This window comes from Sinohyriopsis cumingii, chromosome 5 (genome assembly GCF_028554795.1).
Source record: "Sinohyriopsis cumingii isolate HCF-2022 chromosome 5, ASM2855479v2, whole genome shotgun sequence".
Lineage (NCBI taxonomy): Eukaryota > Metazoa > Mollusca > Bivalvia > Unionida > Unionidae > Sinohyriopsis > Sinohyriopsis cumingii.
The window spans coordinates 39,541,297-39,563,140 of NC_142965.1; the positions used below are offsets into that span (position 1 = coordinate 39,541,297).

Genomic DNA, 21,844 nt, shown 5'->3' on the forward strand with positions numbered 1-21,844 from the left:
GAAATTCACAACAGACATGATATGATGTAATGAGAAAATCAGACATGGGTTGCAATATATGGCAGGGGTGTATAAATCTGATGCTTAAGTGAACAACAATGATAATAATTCCATTAGTAATGTGATATCTCCTATATTTTTTAGCAACACTAAAAATACTACCTACGGTGGTAAGAGATACAGGAAAAATTCATGTGGCTGGAAGAACAGAGGCAAGTCATCTGCTACTCCAGTGAAACTGAAATGTAAACAAATATTGTAACAAATAAGAAAAAATATTTGTTTATTCAAATATCCATCACATAATGTTGGTTGGTTGGTATTTAACAGCTCTTATCAGCATTTTATTGGCTACTGGTAAAGTACAGCTCAGGTGTATTTTTCAGAACCACACGCAACACAATGGTGGTGAAGAGAGTGTGGAGAGGATTAAGAAAAAACCCTCCATCATCTCTCCATGCATCCTAATGGAGTTGCTGTGGTGTGGCTCATAGAGAATTACTCTGCACATCATGTTGTCTCGTAGAGTCATTGAGGTTGACTATCATGGAGTGGACATGGTTTCTAATAAAATAACATGATCTACTGTGCTCTTTAGAGGTTGAAAAAGAGAGAGAGAGAGAGAGAGAGAGAGAGAGAGAGAGAGAGAGAGAGAAATAGAGTCCAATTTAACTACATCACTATCAGATGATTATACACATTTCCTAGTTCTACATATGATGCCAAATCAAATTTTAGACTTTAAAATAGTCGCAACGGTCAAAAACTACTAATACTATGAAACTTTTTTATTTACAAACAGCTGATTAACACCTTTTGCAACAAGTTTCCTCTTTTACCTTATTCAAAGAAATCTTAACAAACCTGCACACAGACTTGATGAGACCTTGTTGATCTTCTCTTGAACACTGCAAAATTATGCTACTGTTTTAACATGAAAAGTAATCCTATGAGGTATGTCCATTTAAATTCCCGATGGCAGCTGCTTGTTTTAAAAACCAAAACAAAAATAACCCAACCAAACTTAGAAAAACCAAACAAAACCCCACTGAATTTTGACTACTGAAGTGTTTGGCTACTGAGACCAAAAAAAATAAAATACAAATAAATATAAAACATGCAAACAAATTTCTTTCAACAGTATTTAGCTGATTTCTTTATTTGATATACTGCTTCACAGCTAATCTGGATTTAGTGGAAGATACAGGATTGATTCCTCATCTCTCTCTCTAGCAATAAAATCATAGGTGTTAAATTTAGGTGTTAAATTTACATTTCTCAAAAATGGCGTTATGGAAATAAAAGACCTATCAGAAGCAGTAATACCAAGTTTGGTCTCAAAATGTATCTCAGTTTGGTTTAGTGCTTTCTAATGCATATTACAAAACACTTGACAGGAAACAAAAACTTCAGAATGTAGTAATGGACCTATTTCGAGTACATTTGGCATAATTAATTTTATTCTTTTTAAAAATCTCTCAATACTATGATATCGGAATGTACAGACGCATTCATTTTCTTATTTCTGTTGCAGTTCATGCAATATGCTTTGTTAAGTATCATATGAAATTCAGTATTACTGCACTCTGCAGTGAAAAGAATGATAACGAACAATAGACAACAAAATCGCATTCACATTTGACTGATGTGAAACAATATTACAAAGGTTCTGACAGTTACCCTATGTTCACGCACGGCTGGAAGAAGTGTTGGGTTATTTTCTTTCCAAAATTTCAAAAGGGCCCCAACTTTCCTCAAAAGGGCACCAAGGCAAAAGTTGATGTGTTTATTTACTCAAAGTGTGCATAATGCCCAATAAACAAGTGCAAGAATAAAACAAGTCAAATTTCAAGTGACAAGTGACTGTAAATGTGTGTACATTTTGGTTTTTTGGACTGGAGGTGGGATCTGATAGGGTTCTTGGTAATATCTTGTGCTATTTCTTCTGACATCTGGTCACAGGATTATAGAAGTGTGATTTAAACTTGAGGCTTGTATTATAAACAGGAACCATGCCATTCCTTTTCTTATTTGAATTAAGTTTAACTTGTAATGAATGTAATAATAAAAAAATATCCCAGTTGGAAAGAACAATCTAGCCCCATAAATTAAATGGCCAGTCATTTGTAGTAGATGTGTACATAAAAGTGAACAAGTATGCATATTCAGCCTCATCACCGGGTCATTACATGATTTGTAAATTCCGAATTTGCACTTTTATAAAAACAAAAGTGTCTGTCAACTGGAATTTAATTGTCTAAAATTTTAAGAGTGTGTAAGATGGTTCATATTTCACTGAAAAAAGTAAAGGTGTAAACATATTGCAAAATAAGCTGATCAACCTTCTCTAAATGTACTGAATACACAAGACAATTTACTTTTATTTTTTATTATTATGGAAATTAAGATCACTTGATTCTTGAAATAGTATCTGATTGTAAATCACGCAAGATATTTTGGTCTTTCCATGGATGGTCATCATCCATTGACTATTCAAATTTCAATCAGTAAAACATCTGTTGCTATTGACTGGACCATAATTTGATCTACATGTATTACATGCAATGCGCCAAGTTATTTGTGTGATATAAATGCACCTTTCCCAAGCTGAAATTTCCTTTTCCTTCCAGTACTAACATTTTATAACAGTGTATACAATGGTCACTGCCTTGATTTCTGCTGAACCTCCACTGAAGCCAAGTCTATACTAGGGAGAGACCACTGAAATTTCTAAAAGGGGGGGGGGGTAAATGCTTGAAAACTATTGTCTTATTCTGATTTGTGGCATAAAAAAGAACACTAATCCATTCCTTACTTTATTTGAAAGAAACTTCTATTGTCATGAATGAAATATAAAAACAAACAAACCACAGTCGAAAATAATAAATCAGCTCCACACAATTAAATGGCCAGTCCCATAAGGTACATGTGTATTCAGAATTGACTAGTTGGGAGTTATGGACATGTATATTCAATCTCGTACCAGGACCATTACTTTTTTAGGACTAAACATGTGATTTGCATTTAAGCGTGAAGTTAGTGTTTTCTTTTTTATGTTTGTCTTTTTAAAAAGAAACTGCTGCTATTTCAAATTTAATTGTCCATACCTCAGAGGATAACTTTTCATATTTAAAAAGTAGGATAAATTTATACTGTTCAAGAGAATCTCAACAAAGTGGGCCTCTCATCAAGTCAGCGCATAAGTTTTCTGAATATACAAAATATACAAGACTTTTCAAATTAATTTCTATTGTCCACATATGATTGAAATAAAGATCACTGATTGGTGAAATGGATTTGATTGTTAATCACTCATGATGCGTTGATCTTTCCATGGGTGGTCTTCACTGATTGGCTGTTCAAATGTCAATCAAAAATGCTGAAAAGCTGCTCCACAGTGGAGATGCCATCATTGTGCCAAGTGAGGTGTGGTGGTCATTTGTTGGTATTTTATTGTTCCGTCACACAGTGTTATCACAGAGTGAAAAGTGGAGGGATTAAGTCCCCCACAGCACTGTGCAGAGTTCAGAAAATACACGTGAGCTGTACTTTATACATGGTTCCCATGCTTTTCTAAATATAAATTTCCAGGTTTTTTCCAGGATGAAATTAATTTTTTCAAGGTTAATGTATGACCATTACTGAATGGAATTAAGAAAGTTTTGGATTATAAAACATGCCTTTTCCAAATCTGAAGATGTTTATCTTTCAAGACTCTCCAAAACATGTCAGAAAAAATGATCATGAACAAAACCACAAAATTAGTCACACGAAACAAATCTGACTACATTCCTATAAACTGGCATTTAAAGCCATTTCAATGTACAGAATACAAATCCTAACTTTACTTTGCTGACCATCATAATGTTGCTATGTGGAAACAACATAATGAGCATAAATTATTTTGTTTCCTTTCAAACCTTAATTCTAAACAATTCTAGAGCAATATATGTGCATATTATACAAAGAGAACATTTCCTATCACAGTATGGGAAAAAAACAACCCAATAAATGCAAAATATTAGAATGTTATCTTGTTAAGAAAAAAGTTTAACCCTGAATTTTAATGTGAGCCAATAAAATCAAAATTTCAACCAACCTAAACTCCTTAAGATGATTTGGTTAAAAATTCCATCATTTAAAGATATTTACAAAAGGATTGATTTAATTTTTGACAAAAGACCTTCAAAATTATATATTGATGTATAAACAAGGACTGAATTTTCTGTAAAATCAACTTGTCCATTTGTAGTTCAATAAACCAGTCCCAAAACCTGTATTGATACATGGGCTCTTATCGTTTCTTAATATATAATAAAAGGGATGACAATTTCCCATTTCTCATGCATTCTTTTAAAGATCTGAAACCAATGCTTCAAGCTACATGTCACTGTGTAATAGTTTCACACCAAAGTTCAGCTCAGAGATTCAACATTTTTCTAATCCGGGCTTCCTCCGAATATTCCAAACCCATTTTTCACATTTGGATATTTAGGATGGAGTGTGGGTTCAGAGCAATTACATATAAAAAATTTGGAATCTACCGCCACTGTAAGATAGCTAACCAGTGGGACTAGCAAATTTAAACTATGTTAAATCGACTTATACCTGTATGAAATCCATAGGAAAATTATATATTTTCTCAAAAATGGCAAGTATTATATTCATTATGTCTTTAATCCGATGCGGGAAAAAGACAAAACTCTGCATAGATGAAACCTGATCCGGTACTCGCCATTTGTGTTCATAGTCACATGACTTCACAACTCTCAAACAATACATCAGAAGTCCAATAGTCGCGTGATATCAACAAACTCCTTTTTAATGTCGTTGTACAAAATTTCAATTATATTAAATTAAAGTCTGATACCTTTAATAAAAACCAGAAAGAACATATAATTCTCAACATATTTATTTCGAGAACAACTACAAGAAACTTGGCCAGTCTGATTCATCAAGCAGAGTAGTCTGGTTCCCTGCTTTGTATGCTCCCTGCATGAGAAACCACAAGTCAACGTGATAGTCACATGAGACAACAAAACTTCGGAAGTAGATCTTGGAATAAATATAGAGAATGTTATGCTCTTTCGTTTTTGTATTTTTATTACAACCAGTATATGACTTTCATTTAAAAAAAATTCTACATGATTTGAAAATGACAGTTGTGAGATTCTGTGTGCTCGTGCAACTAGCAATTGAAATTGCTAGTACCAGCTCAAATTCAATCAATGCATTAGTTCTGTCATCTTTCAGCAGATTAAAGACATAACGATTTTAATACTTGCAATTTCTGAGAAAATAAATAATTTTCATATTGATTTTATGCAGATATAACTCGATTTAACAATGTTTAGGTTTGTTAGCCCATCCACTAAGCGACTGTGCTTTAACGCCAATATGTTCTCCTCTTGTGATGCTAGACTGGTTTTCATACCTTCCATATAAAAAAAGATACGGATATCAAACTGTTTCTGAAACAAAAGGTTTACTAGATGAATCTAATCCACTGAGCATTTGGATTATCTCAACAAATATGTTTATGACTAGCACCCAAATGATCCATACTACAAGCTCCTAATATTCTGGTTACAACTTGATAAGTATAACTCACGATCAGTTCAGTTATGACTCAATTACGTAATTGTTTCGGGCATCTAGTTGTGGAGGAAAATTTCCGGTATTTTCCAGACTTTCGTCAAAATTTGCAAAATTCAAAGACTTTTCATGGTCGGGGAAAATTTTATCATTTCTCACAACTTTTTCCCGATTTCCCAGTAGCATGGGAACCCTGTTTATATCACGCTGAGAAAATGGGAGCCATATGCCTTTCCAAAGATGCTCTGAGGCAGTCAATTCTGTGTGGCCTGGGCAGGTACTGAACCTATGACCCTTGCATTACAAGTATGCTACACTCTACCAACTGAGTTATCACTGATCCACAGATGTCTGCTTACCACCACAAGGAAACAAAAAAGATACTGATCTGGAACATTATGTAATGTGGCATCACAGCAACATAACTGTATTGTGTTATGAACTCTAGGCAAGATTTGACATAATAATAACATCACAACAACTTCTGTCTATTATTGACAAATGAAAAAGAAAATAAATTTTACATAATTTCAATTTGATTAACTGCAATAATAGTACTTGGAATGAAATTGATAAAGTAACTGAAAAGTACACAAGACCATGAGAAATCTTTAGTGATTTCAACTTGCTAAAAATCAACAGTGCAGATTTTTGGTTGAAGAAAACCGATGTGACCTCAATAACTATGTCATACTGAAACAAACTCACTCAAGAACATACTGTTTTCTTTCGAGTATTTGATAAGAAGACTATATGATATTTGATGAACATTATAGACCACAGGTGACAGTTTTCTGCAGAATCAGGTATATCAGTTGTATCTGTGCACTGAAACATACCATTACCCTTGTATCTATTTTGCAACATTTTTAACACAAAACGTTATACAATAATGAAATATACCATTACCCTTGTACAGGGATCAGACCACTAATTCATTTTCCATGGAACTTAATGTTAATATTTAAAAATAAAAATAAAAATTGCTTCATTTGATTCATGCACAAACAACATATGCTTCCATACATTATAGTTAGAGAATTATTTCAGCCTTGAAAAACAGCATTTTCTTGAGGCTTGTGCTACTAAACTGGGGAAGTATTTGATCTTCAGCCACACAGTCTTGCACTTAAAGTTCATATGCTATTTTATCAGTATCAAATTACAGAATTTTAAACTAAAAGTAAATATTTTATTGTCAACTAAAGTAGATACATTAAAGTTCATGAAATGTATAATGGAATGAAATTAAATAGATTTACTAGCCCGTCTCAAAATACTGAGTACTCTACTTTTTATCCAAAACCAGTAGACTGGTTCAGTCTCATGCTTTAACATAATTAGTGGTCTGATACCCATATTGCAAATACGCATATGTTTGATAGATTGGTTATATAAAAATACTCACAATATTATGGCACCTAGTATGGTTCCGATTACAACCAGCATGCTGAAAGAGACAAGCAATCCATGTGGAGCCTGATATTGCTCACCTGACTTACCTAACTTCACAGTTGACCATTTCACTTAAGGTAGGTATATGTAGTAGATTAAAAACACAACCCATGTAAATTACAAATATCTCCAAAGCTTTATATTATGTTGACTTTTACCTGTTTCACAAAATAATGAAAAAAATACTTTCAATAGGCATAATTTATATGCATATTCTTTTCCTCATAATCAGAGTCATCCAAGGCCTTGATAAATAAACCATATTTACCAAGTTTTATTGAAACTGGATGAAATATACTGTCTGGAGTGTGAAAATAAAGGATGCTATAAATATGAAAATGTCATGTTTGGACAGGTATCCTATATATCAACTGACCAAATATATAGAAGAAACCCATACATGTTGTCCTTTACACTTAAGTGTCAGCTAAGACAGGTTTTGCTGTATTAACTAATAAATGAACCATTAACACAATTCCATTTATTTCCAAATTTTTAATGCAGCATACATTTCAGACATAAGCTCAGTGTCCAAAAATTATGTCAATATCTAAATTTGCTTCGAGTCAGAATCATCAACTTTTGAAGATTTTCCTTTCATTCTTTCACTTTTCTCTTAATCACAACTTTTAATCATACAGAATGTAATCAAACTGAGTTTTGACTGTCAAATGTTCAAGAAAGAATATCTGGCATCTTTCTCAAGTGTTATCAATATGACTGATACTGATGGGGTAAAATTATAGTAAATTCGAGTGTAATCAATTTACAAAGCTATCAGCAGCCTTCTGTAGCTACTGAAAACATCAATTATCATGCAAAAAATAAATTCAGGCTAAAGAGTACTTGACAACAAAACATTGGCCCATTGATGGTGTAAGAAATGTACAACACATGAAACAATATAAAGGATGATTCTTCTCTAAGATGTCAACATAGATTTACTAATAAGATTTGTTCAAAACTTCAGTTTTGTTTTTCTTTTTTAATGACATAATTGTTCTTAAAATCTGCTTCAAAAGTAATGAGTTTCATAGATGCCAGATTTTACTGGGTGAAAGTCAGAGTTTGAGTAACCTTGGAGAGATATAGCCAGTATTATGAATATAGTATGTATAGTTTATGTAATCTGTGAAATGAAGGTCACAGTGACCTTTTGTTGAAAGAGTGTGATACTAATAGAGATGCATATGATCATCAAGTTTGATGATCCCAGAATGAACAGAGCTTGAGAAAAAGCAATTAAAACACAAAGTGTAAGCATTCACCAAAGCATGAAATATGGGTCATAATGACCGCCTTTAGAGATTAGAATGTAGGTGAATCCACTCACCTTTTTTAATGAATCCCGGTAGAACAGTATGTATTAAAGGGTGCCAAAAAATCCTCCGAAGCTAAGTGCAGAAACTTTACTAACGATGTACACAAGCTCTCATCGGCATTTTAAGTTGAGCTAAACTTTAAGTATATGGTGAAATTACAACAACAATCACACTTCCACTCTTATTCTGCATGAGAGCTGAACAAAAATGAGTACAACTGCATCTTTACAAATAAACTGTGACTTATTATGTCCACCCATACCTCACTTTCCATGTATCATGAACTCCATCTACACTGGTCAAGGAGAGGGTGATCATTTTTCAATATAATGTTTCCAGGGGATGATTAAATGAAGGTACTGGATTCTGAATGTGCCCTTCTTGGGAAAAGTTGGGTGGGGTGAAAGGTCACATTTTCTAAGGTAATACTGACTCTTCCTCATAACTTGAGCCCAATATACATAATTATACTGAATGTGGGTCTTCATATTTGGCATGATGTCTGTGAGATGTATCTCAGGTGAGGGGTATGTGGGGTGGGGGGTGGGGAATGAAAACAAAGCTCGATGGAGGGATATGGGGTGATGGGAAATAAAAATAATGCTAAAAAAAATGGGTATGGGGAGGGGAGACAAAAATAAAGTTAAGATATTTGTTTCCATCCCTTTTAAAATCATCCAGACCTACTGTAAAAGAAAATTTGTTTAATATGGTGAGTTATTTACATGATATTTTCTGAATTATCAAGGCATATTTTTAAATAATTTGTACACAGCTTGTGCAACCCTGACAGTTTGTGTTTCCACAAGCTGCTTGTATTATTTAACAATAAATCAAGCCATGTAACAAATGTCATTCTTGAATACACATTTATGCAAAATACATCTTACCCTGACCCTGTACACATGAAAAAATTCAGCCCATTATGCAGAGTAATTAATCCAAGTACAATGAATAGCACACTATTTGCCGATACTGTGTGTAAAATTCTCAATAAAGGCACCCACAAGGTATGGTTGATTCGGGAGATTACTAAGTAATGGGTCTCAATGACCTTGATCTTTTGTCAGGGTATGTAGTACATAACTAATCTAAATTCGTAGAAACCATTATTTTCTTAACAGACTTACCATGAATATTACTGCTGACCTTTAAACCCATGAATTTAAAGGTCTCTTTCATACCTTAAGTGTAAGCCATCTACAAATTTTAGTCAAGGAACATTGTCTAGAACTAAAATCATTGTGCAAAAACCATTTCATTCTTGTAGCCAAAATAACACTGACCTTTGAACTTTTGACCACAAAATTCAATAAGCCTCATTCTTACTCAATCTGCAAGTCATCCACAAACTTTGGTGAAGATACATGGTTGAAGACAGAAAATGTTTATTTTATGTCCATTTTATTCTTTCGATCAAGATGACTTGACCTTTAAACTCCAAAGTTTATGGAATATTTCCTTTCCCTAAATGCAAGCCATCTGCAAAGTTTGTTATATACAGCCTACAACTAGGTTAATTATGCAGAAACAATTTTTATTCTGTCAGTTGTAGTGACCTTCAATCATACTGCTACAATGTCTGCAATGTTGCAGCTTATAGTGATGTCTAGTACTGGGACATCATGCTGCAGACATGCAGTATCATGTCCCACCCAGACACATTATCCTGACTCCTGGCCAAACAGTCCTAACACTAACCTCTTAATGCTGAGTGTCTAGTGAGGCAGCTGTTAGTACCATTTTTATAAGTCTCTGGAATAACTTGGCCTGGTTTCCAACCCGCAACCTCCTGCACCTGAGGCAGATGCTCTAACCGTTAGGCCACCGAATGGTCAAAAGATGTGGAGGGATAGAATGTGATCATAAGGTATTATGCTCCAATTTAAACATGCATAAAAATTCAATTTTGAAAAATGCAGATTATAGGTGATGTGACATGATACAGAGTGTAATGTAAGGTTGACTAATATGGTGGAACTATTAATTAGTAAGTTTTACAATGTTAAGATTTAATTCTGTGAAGGGTTACAATGGAAGTAAAACCTTTCTGGTGCTTTTAGTCCAAAATTATGTTAACATTCTCAATTTATGGACATGAAAACCTAAATGGTAAAACAATTTTAAAGCAAACAAAGAACAATTTAATTGTTAAATAAAAATTTGTTACAGCATAATGTAAGCATTTGAAAACAATAATTGCAACAATATATTCAGAAACTGTTTCTTTAACCAAACAATTCTACATACCAGGACTCTGGCACCTTGGAGGAAAGAAAATCTGCATGATGAAATCCTGCAAAATAGTATTGGTCAAAGGTACTTTCAAGTGTATTAGTGAAAAATGTTCATTTACATCTCAATAAATTAAATAGTCCGATCATGTGTAGCAAAATTGTTGTGTGAAAATTCAAACTAGGTTACTGGTGATAAAAGCTAGTACATCAAAGCAATCAATGTCTTATCAGAAACAGAATCTGTATAATGACAGTCAAGTTCGGAGAATCAGAATGTTATCTCACCACACTCATCAGCTCATTATCATATTTATTAAACCTTCACATACCATTCAATTTGGCCTCAGTCCAGGAAGGTAACAAGCTCAGCCCACCCTTAGCAAATTAGCTTTTTTTGCAATACACTATCAAACAAATGGCAATACACCATTAAGCAAATGGCAATACAGTGGTCCCTCACCATAAAGCCCCATTGTATACCACTACTCCTCTAATAAAATATATAATTTATTGTATACAATCATATTGTTTGAAATTCTGTTTGATCATTGTTTCTTGAACTATTCTGCTTCATTTTGTTCTTTGCTAATGAGAACAAATTGTAATGTTATAATGTGATTTTACATCATTGTATGCTCTGTTGTTGTGTTTTATGTACTATTATTCCGCAGCCTTGTTAAAACGTGTCTCATTATACGGCACCATCATTTGTAATGCAGGTCACGTTACAGTGCTATAAAGAGGGATCACTATGCTGTGATAACTCTGGCAAGTCTAACAATATAATGGCAATGCAAGAGACTGACAAGAAATGTACATCCTTGCAATAACATGTCAACATTATCAGTGTTTCCAGATTCTGGCAGCAATATGGCAAGAATCCTGCAAGAATCTTTTTACAAATCTGGCAAGGAAAAACTGAAATTTTTCATCATAACCCAAATTTACTTCAAGAATACATCTGGCTATTGATACAAGCATCCAACACTATACTGGTACTAGCCTTACTTGGAATATTGATGTTTATCAGATCTGCCGATAAGACCATATTAAGAATAACACCCAGTAGATTAATCAGAATCATATTAACAGTTTATTTCATGCCACTGAGTTTTAAGTTTTCACCAAGGAGTTCATGTGATGCTTGTGATTCCCCATTAAAATTTTTTTATTACTGATTTTAATCAGATCACAAATTCTTAAAGTTGTAAATCCATCTGCCGAGTCATTTGTAAACACTGCTAGCTTTAAAAAGGGTCTCAATCCTAAAAAACAAAAACAAGACTGGGTTCAGAGGTTGTTGTTGTTGGGTTTAATGCCATTTTTCAGCACAAGATAGGCAATACATGGCAGCCAGCATAAATGGTGGAGGAAGAACAGGGAAAACTCTGGGAAAATCACCTACCCACAAGAAGCTACTGGCGAGCTTTCTCACATACCCATACCGGCCAAATCTGAGACTCAAACCCATGGTGACAGAGGTGAGATGGTAGTGATCCAAAACAGTGAGCGCTTTAAACCACTCAAACACTCTGGGCCCCAGGGGTCAATAGAAGTACTGTGTTATATCCGGAAATACATTGCAATGAGGCATGTCATAACAGGAGAGCTGCACATGGTTATAAGACAAGTCCAACTGCAAACTGGACAGACCCAGATCTGCCACTGCATAATGTGCTGGTAGATCTGGGTCTATGCGGTTTGTTACGAGTGATCAGTAGCACAAACAGTACAGACTCTGATATGCCTGTGCATAATATGATAGCAGATCAGGTCTGTGTAGCTTGTAGTTGGACTTTACCGATAAGCCAGTATTTATGGCACATTCCTCAAGTTATTGCTTACATTCAATAAAATTAAGAGTTTCTTTTTAAACCTTATCCAACTGCTGAATTACCAAAATCTATTATTCATAATTTCTGCAATAAAGCAAAAATAATATCTGGTAAAACTGTAATGGCAAACAATTATTATTATTTACAGTCTCAGTAGTAAACACAAATAAGGTAATTATATAAATCTCACTTTTCTTGCCAGTCTATTGTCAGACTATGTCAGTGTCACCAGACTAGTGTGTTTATAGTCTATCACCATAACAATGTGCACATTGTAAAATTGCTCTCAGCATGGCTGTAATGCCTTCATATTTTTAGCCTAGCTGGCAACAAACTGGCACAAACTGGTAACGCACAAGCAATATCTGGCAACATTCTGAAATTTCTAACATAGACTGTTGCAGGGTGTGACCAGACTGTTCCAAAATATGTTGTTATGCATATAACTACAAATAAAAAAGAGCAGTGCACTAATTATGACTTTGCACAAGCAGACAATACGTGTCTGTCTAAAATCAGATTTGGCAATAAACAGGGAAGAAACTAGCCAAAAACTGGCACTGCAATGGCAATATTCTTGTAATACAGTGGCATTACATTGGCATTAGGAAGAAAGTTTGTAGGGTACCAAGACCAAAAGTACATTTTTGGATATGTCTGGATTTCTTTCCATAATAAGCTTGGGCTGTAATAAACTGTAAAAAACAAGAGTCCCTTGGAGGGGCTGATATTCTGCTGAGCAAAAAGAAAAGAACTCAAGACCAATTCTCTCGCATTAACTTCTGACTGCTGAAACCATCTGATATTTTTTACCAGAAAAGGATTCTCAAAATAGCTGCTGTAAATGTATGATTGGCACCATTTTCAATTAGTCAGCATATGAAGTCCTTTGGTAAAAATATCGCATGAACATGACCATACATTCAGCAGGAGTAGAGGTAACAAGATTTTCAAGATGGCCACCATAGTGGTCATATTTTGAAGTCAGTTCAGCATCATTTTCCTTTATGACCAATTGGACACCATATTAAGTGTTCTAGTGTAAAAGCCCATATCAATATCACTTTCCATTTAAGATGAGTGATGACAGCAAGTTCCACAAACATGCTGGAAATACTGGAAGTCAGATTGACATGATTTTCATTAGAACTAAGTATCATATGTTACAAGAAATCTTCTCTTAAAACATAAGTTTATATCAATTTCCATTTAGGAGGAGTAGCAACAACAAGATTTTAATATAGCAAACATGGCTGCCAGATTGAAACCATTTTCATATAGGACCAAAAAGACACCACAAGAATTCTTTTGGTGAAAACCCATATGACCATCCACCCAGGAGAATTATTGTGTTTCAAGATGGTCATTACCATGGTGGCCATATTGGATGTCTGATACAGTACCATTTTATTTTAGGACCAACTAGACATCATAAGATGTCTCTAAATGAAACCTCTTGTTCATATAACCATCCATTCAGGAAGAATAGAGATAACAAATGTTTCAAGAAGCTGCTATTGTGGAGATATTATATTTGTCTAAGCAGTAATATTTTGACTTAAGACCAACTATACCATGGGATGAAAGGTTTGTGTACAGCTTCGTGGCAATCCTCCAAGAAGTTTAGAGGACACAACAATAACAACCTTGTGCTAATGTATGACAGATGATGGATGGCCAACAGACGACATGCTAGCCTATAAACTCTTCTGGTATATTACCAGTAGAGCTAAAAATTACCTACCTATTTTACTAAGTCCAGCCATTAACACCACCAAACAGAATACGAGTGGTTGCATCAGATGATGTAATTTCAGTTCCACCACCTTAATACCATAGGTTTTGTGACGCTGGTGACCACCTTGGCTACCATGATCTTGTTCTTGGCTCCCATTGATCAACTGTGTAGATTGGTTTACTGTGTGTTCTGACCCTATCTGCTCTTCAGGTACCTTTGAAACATCAGTGGATGCTGTCTGGACCAGTGCAATTGTATGGAACATAGTTATAACTGTGACCAAGGTGAAGATGTACGTCCTTTTAGTTTTCATGGTGATGTTTCCTATAAACTGCTACTTCCAAAATGCCTGAAAAAATTTAGCTACAAGATATTTCTTAGGTCATAAAATACATTAATTCATTTCCTTTCACAAACGGATTTTAACACATTAACCCCTGGTGACGAGTTTACGTGGCAGGAGGTATTAGTCTACAGCTGAGCTCTGTAGCATCAAGGTCATGTAAGATACACTAAAGTGGTGGTATTTTAGAAAGGTAGACAGATCTAGCTCTACACTGATACCAAATAATCTCGAAGTTCTAGTTGCACTACAAAATACTGAGGGAAAAATCTCACTTTTTGTACATAATTTTTTTCTACCCAAAATTCGCCTGTGGTCGGAATCCAAGTTTGTGTCTGGATTTTAGACTTTTTGGTCTCAGATCTAAGGCAGACTGGTATGAACTGCAAACAGACAGATGAACCTTTGCAAAAAGTAGGATAAGACGGGCACTTGGAATAAAGAGTGGTCTCGATACGAAAATAATGGGTCCGTTGAGCAACAACCAAAAAAAAATATCCAACTTTTACCCTTCTGCTCATGTGCAAGCCAAATAGCCAATGAAAATTTATGTTTCTAACACAACTAAGCATTAGGTTATTGGAAAATTACCTGGAAAGTGATTTATTAGATTTATTCAGAAATAGCTTTCAAAATGTGTTTCCTACTCGAATTTCAGGCGAAAATGACAAAAGCCTCCAGGGGTTAATGTGTTAAAAAATGAAAATTTCTTCTAATACAACATTTAATCTGCACTGCAGGATGAATGCTGGAATCGTCTCTCCCATGCTGGTAAAATTATATTTTTTTCTGTAATTTTATTCCTGACTAAATTAATTTTGTCCCTACTATCTTTATCAATGAATAAATGTTTTCTTGGTCTTCATATTCATGGTTTATAAGAACCATGAACTCTATGACAACTGTAAATCCATAAAGATGAGTGAATTAAATCATGCTCTAATTACAAATTGTCATCAAAATAAATCTGGCAAATTATTTAACTGATAATATTTAAGTCATATTACAGACCTCAAATTTCTTGCCATCCATGATGGTGGTGCTATGATGTCATCAGCTGTTGTTTCAAATGTGAAAGGTTTTAATATACTGTTAGGCTTGAAGGACCTATTTAAGGACTACTGAACATCTTTATATGCATTATTTCATTCAAATCACATCCTATTCTGTCACATCAATGCTAAGACAATCAGACAAAATGGATAATGCAGAAACTAGTTTTGCAGTGTGAATCAATAATAATCATTTGAATCTCTAGCAATCCTTCCTAATATCCACTAAACCACTCTTACCAGTATGGCAAACCGATTCTCGTACAGTATATGTTTTCCATTCATTTTCATCACAGCAGTGATAATTAACCTAGCTTTCATGTTTATTCATTTATTCCTAATTAAAGGCTCTCAGTCTGAATGGTTATTGTGTTCTCCCCTCAAGACACTCTGTGATGGATCAGTTACATTACATGAACTTACAGACTACATAAATTTCCATTAGGGTTACTGGCATTAAGTTACCAGTATTTTAAAGATCTCCTAAATACATTAATTCAGTACAAACATGGAATCTCATGTTTGTTACATATGTATATGTACATGTCAAGCATTGGTTGGTCTGTTCTCCTGAAATCCACCTCCACAAGGAAACAAATCTCAAGCATTTTTGTATATGTGAAGTTAACTTACATAAAAGACTAAAATTACAGATCAAAGAATATTTCCTCATCATTCTGACATACTGTACATATCACACGACATTATATATAAGATTCTGTATTTCTCTACATGAACTGAAACCAAATACAAAATGACATTTTAAAGTGATATGTGTACTTCCTTAAGCTGGCCCCTCTATAAAACCGTATTCTCTACAAACTGACCACACAATTTGTTCCCACTGAGCCATTCTTGTGTAAATTATAACTCAACCTCATTCAACAGGCCACCTCTACAAAACAGCCCAATAAATGCATGTTCTTAATAATGATAGTGAATTCTGAATCAGTTGATAAAGCTGGGATTATTAATCACTCTGGCATATCAAATAAACACTTGTAACAACTGTAATGACTCAATGGTCTTAAACTACATAACAGAAAGCAAAACAATTTAGCAAAAATCCAAATCCTTTATATACATATTTCACTTGACCTATGACACAACAGAATTTCCCAGGGAAAACCCCAGGTCTTGAACTCAAATCTAAGTAAACATTTTTTGAAAAAAAGACAAAGTTTAGGTAGGCAAAAACTCTACACTCAGTCATGGACAAAGGTCAAGAATACAATATAAATTAAATATACGTAACACGTCCCCTCATAAAGAAAAATATTTATAAATGAAACCTTTCTTAAATACCAAATCACATACACACACACACACACATATATATATATATATATATAGGAAGAAGTCCTACGAATGACACAAAATAAAGGAATGCAGTACTTTGATACATGTGAAAGTGTATCTGCAATCAGATTATCCTTCCAATGATGTCCCTAATGCAAATTTTGTATACCTGCAACATCAAAAATAATCTGATTTTTGTTTTTCATTTGTTAATGAAAGTAATGTGGTTGTGATCACTTAATACAATAACCAGAGAAGGAACCAAACTAGCATACACTTCAAAGTGTTGCAAAGTCAATATCAAAGCCAAACATTCCTTATCGACTGTAAAATAATTTCTATAATGTTTGTTTGGTTTTTCACCAAAATAACACACTGTATGATCCACACTATTTATAACTTCTTCGATCAATACTCCATCAACCTAAACATCACTTGCATCAACAGACATTTTAAATAACTGACCAAAATTTAAAGAAGAAATTCTGCACAGTTTCCAAGTGATCCTTCCATCATCAATGTACACATCACAATTGTTGAGACCAGATATTATCATGTTCATGAAACACTGTTATGTTAACTGAGAATTTTTCATATCAAATGGCATCACCTTATATCAATAAAGTCCATTTGGCAAATGCCAAAATTTCTTTCCTCTTTCCATGAGTGGAACTTGCCAGAATCCTTTTAAAAGGTCAATCTTGGTGACATATTTTGTTGTTGTTGTTGTTGTTCTAGGATTTAATGCCATTTTTCAGCATAAGATAGGCTATACATGGCGGCCAGTATAACTGGTGGAGGAAGAACCCTGGAAAACCCAGGAAGAATTACCGATCCACGAGAAGCTACTGACAGTCTTTCCCACGTACCCACACTAGCCGATCCTTGGACTCGAGCCCACGCAGACAGAGGTGAGATGGCAGTGACCTGGAATGGTGAGCGCTTTAGACCACTCGGCCACTCGAGGCCCCAACATATTTTGTATTTTCAATATTAACAAAGCATTTGTCTACTCTTGGCATTGGAAATTAATCTGTTATTGTGACACTGTTGACTTCTTTAAAGCCAGTATACATGTAGGATGCATTATCTGATTTAGGCACAAGAATACATGGTGAACTTTTACTTGGTTCTTTAAAATGATTCATCAGTAAATACTGAATTTCTTTTTTCAAACACTTCTGCTTCAGAGGATTCATCCTGTACATACGTTGTTTCACAGGTGTAGAATCTACTATTTCAATGTCATGGCAGTATTTATTTGTTTGTGTTGGAACATCTGGAAACAAGTGCTCATATTCACATAATAACTATTTTAGTTCACTATTTTTTGTGGCTGCAGATGTGAAAGTTTCTGGTCCAAATTGTTTAATATTTTTTAATTCCAAAAATTGGTTAAAACCACCACTACAGTCAAATTGCATTCCATTATTTACATCATTATGTGGGACAGGTACAACTAAATTAACTAAATGATTAACTGTGCTACCTCTGCCAAAATACACCTTTAAAATACTTAAATGACAAAGTTGTTTCTGCCAGTCAGGAGTGTTAATGATACAACTTGTCATTTACTTTCTTTAAAAAAAAAAACAAGGACCATAACATTTAGCCCCAAACGAGTTTTATGGCATGGGCAAGAGAGCTATAAGCTCATATTTGACTGAGTAGAGCAAAGATTAGTTCTTGCTACTTCACAAGCTTTTGACAACTTATATATGAAATCAAGACATAGTCAAGAAGTTTAATAATAATAATAATAATAATAATAATAATGAGGGCTATGTATAGCACCTAATCTTTAGAAGATCTAAGCGCATTACAACATTAGACAACACCTATAAGATAAAAGACAGATAATGATATGATTGCAAACAAACACCATGAAATTAGAAAAAAAAAATAAAAAAATAAAAAAATAACATGCTGAGAATATTTAAGGTAGGAAACATTATTAGGTCTTTAAGTTTGTTCTTGCAGTCGAAATAAGTGAGTTTTGAGAGCACTCTTGAATAGGATCACTGTGTCTTTGTGTCTAATTTCAGTGGGCAATTCATTCCACATTGCTGCGCCCTGGTATGCAAAAGAACGTTGAACATATGACTTCGATTTCATAGTGGGAATACTGAGTATATGATTGTCAGAAAAGAAGCGTAAGTATCTTGCTGGTGTTTACACATGGGTGAGGTCGGATAGGTATGTTGGACTAGAGTCCGACAGTGAAATGTAGCACAGAGAACAAATTTTGTGTTTGATTCTGGATCAAATGGATAGCCAGTGTAGGGTACAGAGCAGTGGGGAGGTGCGCTCTGATCGTGGTACTCTAAGTATGATACGAGCAGCTGTGTTTTGAACTTATTGAAGTTTCTGGAGCAGATATTGAGATGAACCTGACAGAATTGAGTTACAATAGTCCAGTCTTGAAAGTACTAATGAACACACAAGTGTTTTAGTGGCATGAACTTAAAGATATCTGTGAATGGAGCTGATGTGTCTGAGCTCAAGATATGCAGCCTTGCATATGTTCATTACATGTTGGTGCAATGTGAGAGTACTGTCCAGAGTAACACCTAGGTTTCATACTGATTGTGTGAATTTAATGTTGGTGTTGCTGATATTTATTGTTTGTCGTAAAGGATGTGAATGAGAAAGTCTTTGTGTTGTGATCAGAATGGCCTCAGTTTTATCATCATTCATCTGCAGCTTGTTACATGTCATCCATGATTTCACATCAGAAATGCACCTATCTACACCTTGGATGGTAGCATCAACTTCAGCTGGGTGGTTAAATTTGTATATTTCGGTGTCATCAGCGTACAATTGGTGAGACACTGGATGATGATCTATGACACTTGAGAGTGGCTGAGTGTATAGAATGAAGAGAACAGGTCCAAGAACATACCCCTGTAGAACACCACAACATAGATCAACTGGGCTGGAGTGTATTCCATTTGCAGATACAATTTGTGTCCTGTTGACCAAGTAGGACTTGAACCACAGTAAGGCTGTATCATGAATGCCAAATACATGCTGGAGATGGTGAAGTAATATATCATGGTCTATTGTGTCAAATGCTGCAGACAAATCAAGGAGGGTGAGGACTGTAATCTTTCTGCTATCCAATGCAGAGAGAATGTCATTAACTACTTTTAGAAGTGTAGTTTCAGTACTGTGGCAAGGGCGATAAGCAAATTGTATATTGCTAAAAAGACTGTTTGAATTTAGATGAGATACAAGCTGGGATAGAACAACCTTTTCTAAGATTTTTGATATGAATGGGAGATTAGAAACTGGGCGGTAGTTCTTTAAATAGTTATGGTCTAGTGTTGGTTTCTTCAGCAAAGGCTTTACAATGGCAGTTTTGAAAAATGATGGGAATTCCCCAGATGACAGAGAGGTACAGTATTAATAACATCAGTTAGTGAAGGCAATGCAGTGATGTTGGAATTGGATCAAGTTCACATGACTTTGGTGCACTCTTCATCAGGATTGTACGTACGAAATCCACAGAGACTGGTTCAAATGCTGCTAATGGTTGCCGCTCAAATTCTGTATCCCAACTGTATGGTGACGACGAGTCAATTGAAATTGTGTCAAGCTTATCTCTAATGGTTTGTACTTTGTCACGGAAGAAATCTGCAAACATGTCCGGAAGGTCGACTGGAGAGAAGATAGTTAGGAGTGGTGTAGATTTGTTCCTTGACATTAGTTTGTTAGTAATCTTGAAGAGCTCTTTGCAGCTGGAAGTTTCCATGATCATAGTAGTGTAGTGGGCTGATTTCGCTGCATGGACTATATTGTGACATTCATCTTAGTGGCTTCATAGATCTGCTTATGAATAGTGAGTCTGGTGGAAAGCAAAAGCCTCTCAGCTTTACAGCGGTCTCTTTTAGCAGTGCAAAGCTGGTCCCTAACACTGCAATACCATGGAGAACACTTCTGAATTGATACTCTGCACTTGGTAGCTGGGGCATGCTTGTTGAGCAATGAACGCAGGCAGTTATTGAGTTGTTCTGCTGTCGGAGGTAATCTTGGAATCTTCATTTGAAAGAAGTTTCTCTTTTAATGACTTCACTGGTTCATGGACAGTATGTCCAAAATCTAGTTCAAAAGGACTAAAACCCAATGATTCTTTTAACTAATTCTTTTACAGCAAACAATAGCAAATGAACACCCTCACCCCAATGCTTTCCTGTGTCAAAGCAATATGAACATATCATGATCTTCAAAGTTTGATGAAATCTTTCCAAGGCCCCTTGACTTTCATGATGATAGGAAGAAGATTTAAACTGCTGGTAACTTCTGATTAGGTTTTCCTACCATCTGACAAGTGTGACAAGATCTACAGTATTTAGAAACAGTACTTTAATGTTAAGCCAAAAAAAATGATCAAAGATCTTATGATAAGTCTTACTGACTCCTAAATAACCAGACAAGGGTGTTTCATGCATTAGACTAAGGATTTCTTGTCAACATGACCTAAGAATGATAACTTGATTGCTCAGCAGGAACCTAAGGTGGTTTCCATTTTCTCATGAGGACCTCATTTTTCACAAAATAACAAATATGTATCTGTATGGCTTAAAGTTTACTAATAGCACCTTGAAACAAACAAGAAAATTGCAGGATCTTGTTCCTGTTTGACAATGAGTAAGTAGTAAAAGAGGATCACTGTGACCAGTACCTACTGACTAATCAATACTAGGATCAGAACTGACTTCATCAAAAGATTGGCCAATAAACATGACAGCTAAAGGAATTATAATTTTCTGATCAACATCATTCTCAAGAGATCTTTTTGCCACAGCTCTGGTAACCACACAAAAAGGATATAAATCAGGGATTTCATTCCTGGATCAACTTTTTATCCAAATAAGGCTTGTCAGTTTCAAGCGGATTAACCATGACCTCATCTCCAGCTAGGTCAATGCCTAGTAATAAATGAATACCCTCGATGAGTAAAGACAT

At 34.8% G+C, this 21,844-nt stretch overlaps 1 protein-coding gene across 7 annotated transcripts in view; it reads right to left on the reverse strand.

Moving 5' to 3' along the window:
* Positions 1-21,844, reverse strand: part of LOC149798985 (sodium/hydrogen exchanger 4-like) — a 242,969-nt gene that overhangs the window by 191,369 nt on the left and 29,756 nt on the right. For all 7 annotated transcript variants that reach the window (XM_089957910.1, XM_089957911.1, XM_089957912.1 and 4 more), the window contains 4 exons: positions 14,189-14,531; positions 10,623-10,668; positions 7,004-7,045; positions 167-238 (listed from right to left, as the gene is read on the reverse strand). In XM_089957910.1, the coding sequence (XP_089814036.1) occupies positions 167-238; positions 7,004-7,045; positions 10,623-10,668; positions 14,189-14,495 (467 nt within the window). In that variant the 5' untranslated portion in view covers positions 14,496-14,531. The remainder of the gene's footprint in view (positions 1-166; positions 239-7,003; positions 7,046-10,622; positions 10,669-14,188; positions 14,532-21,844) is intronic.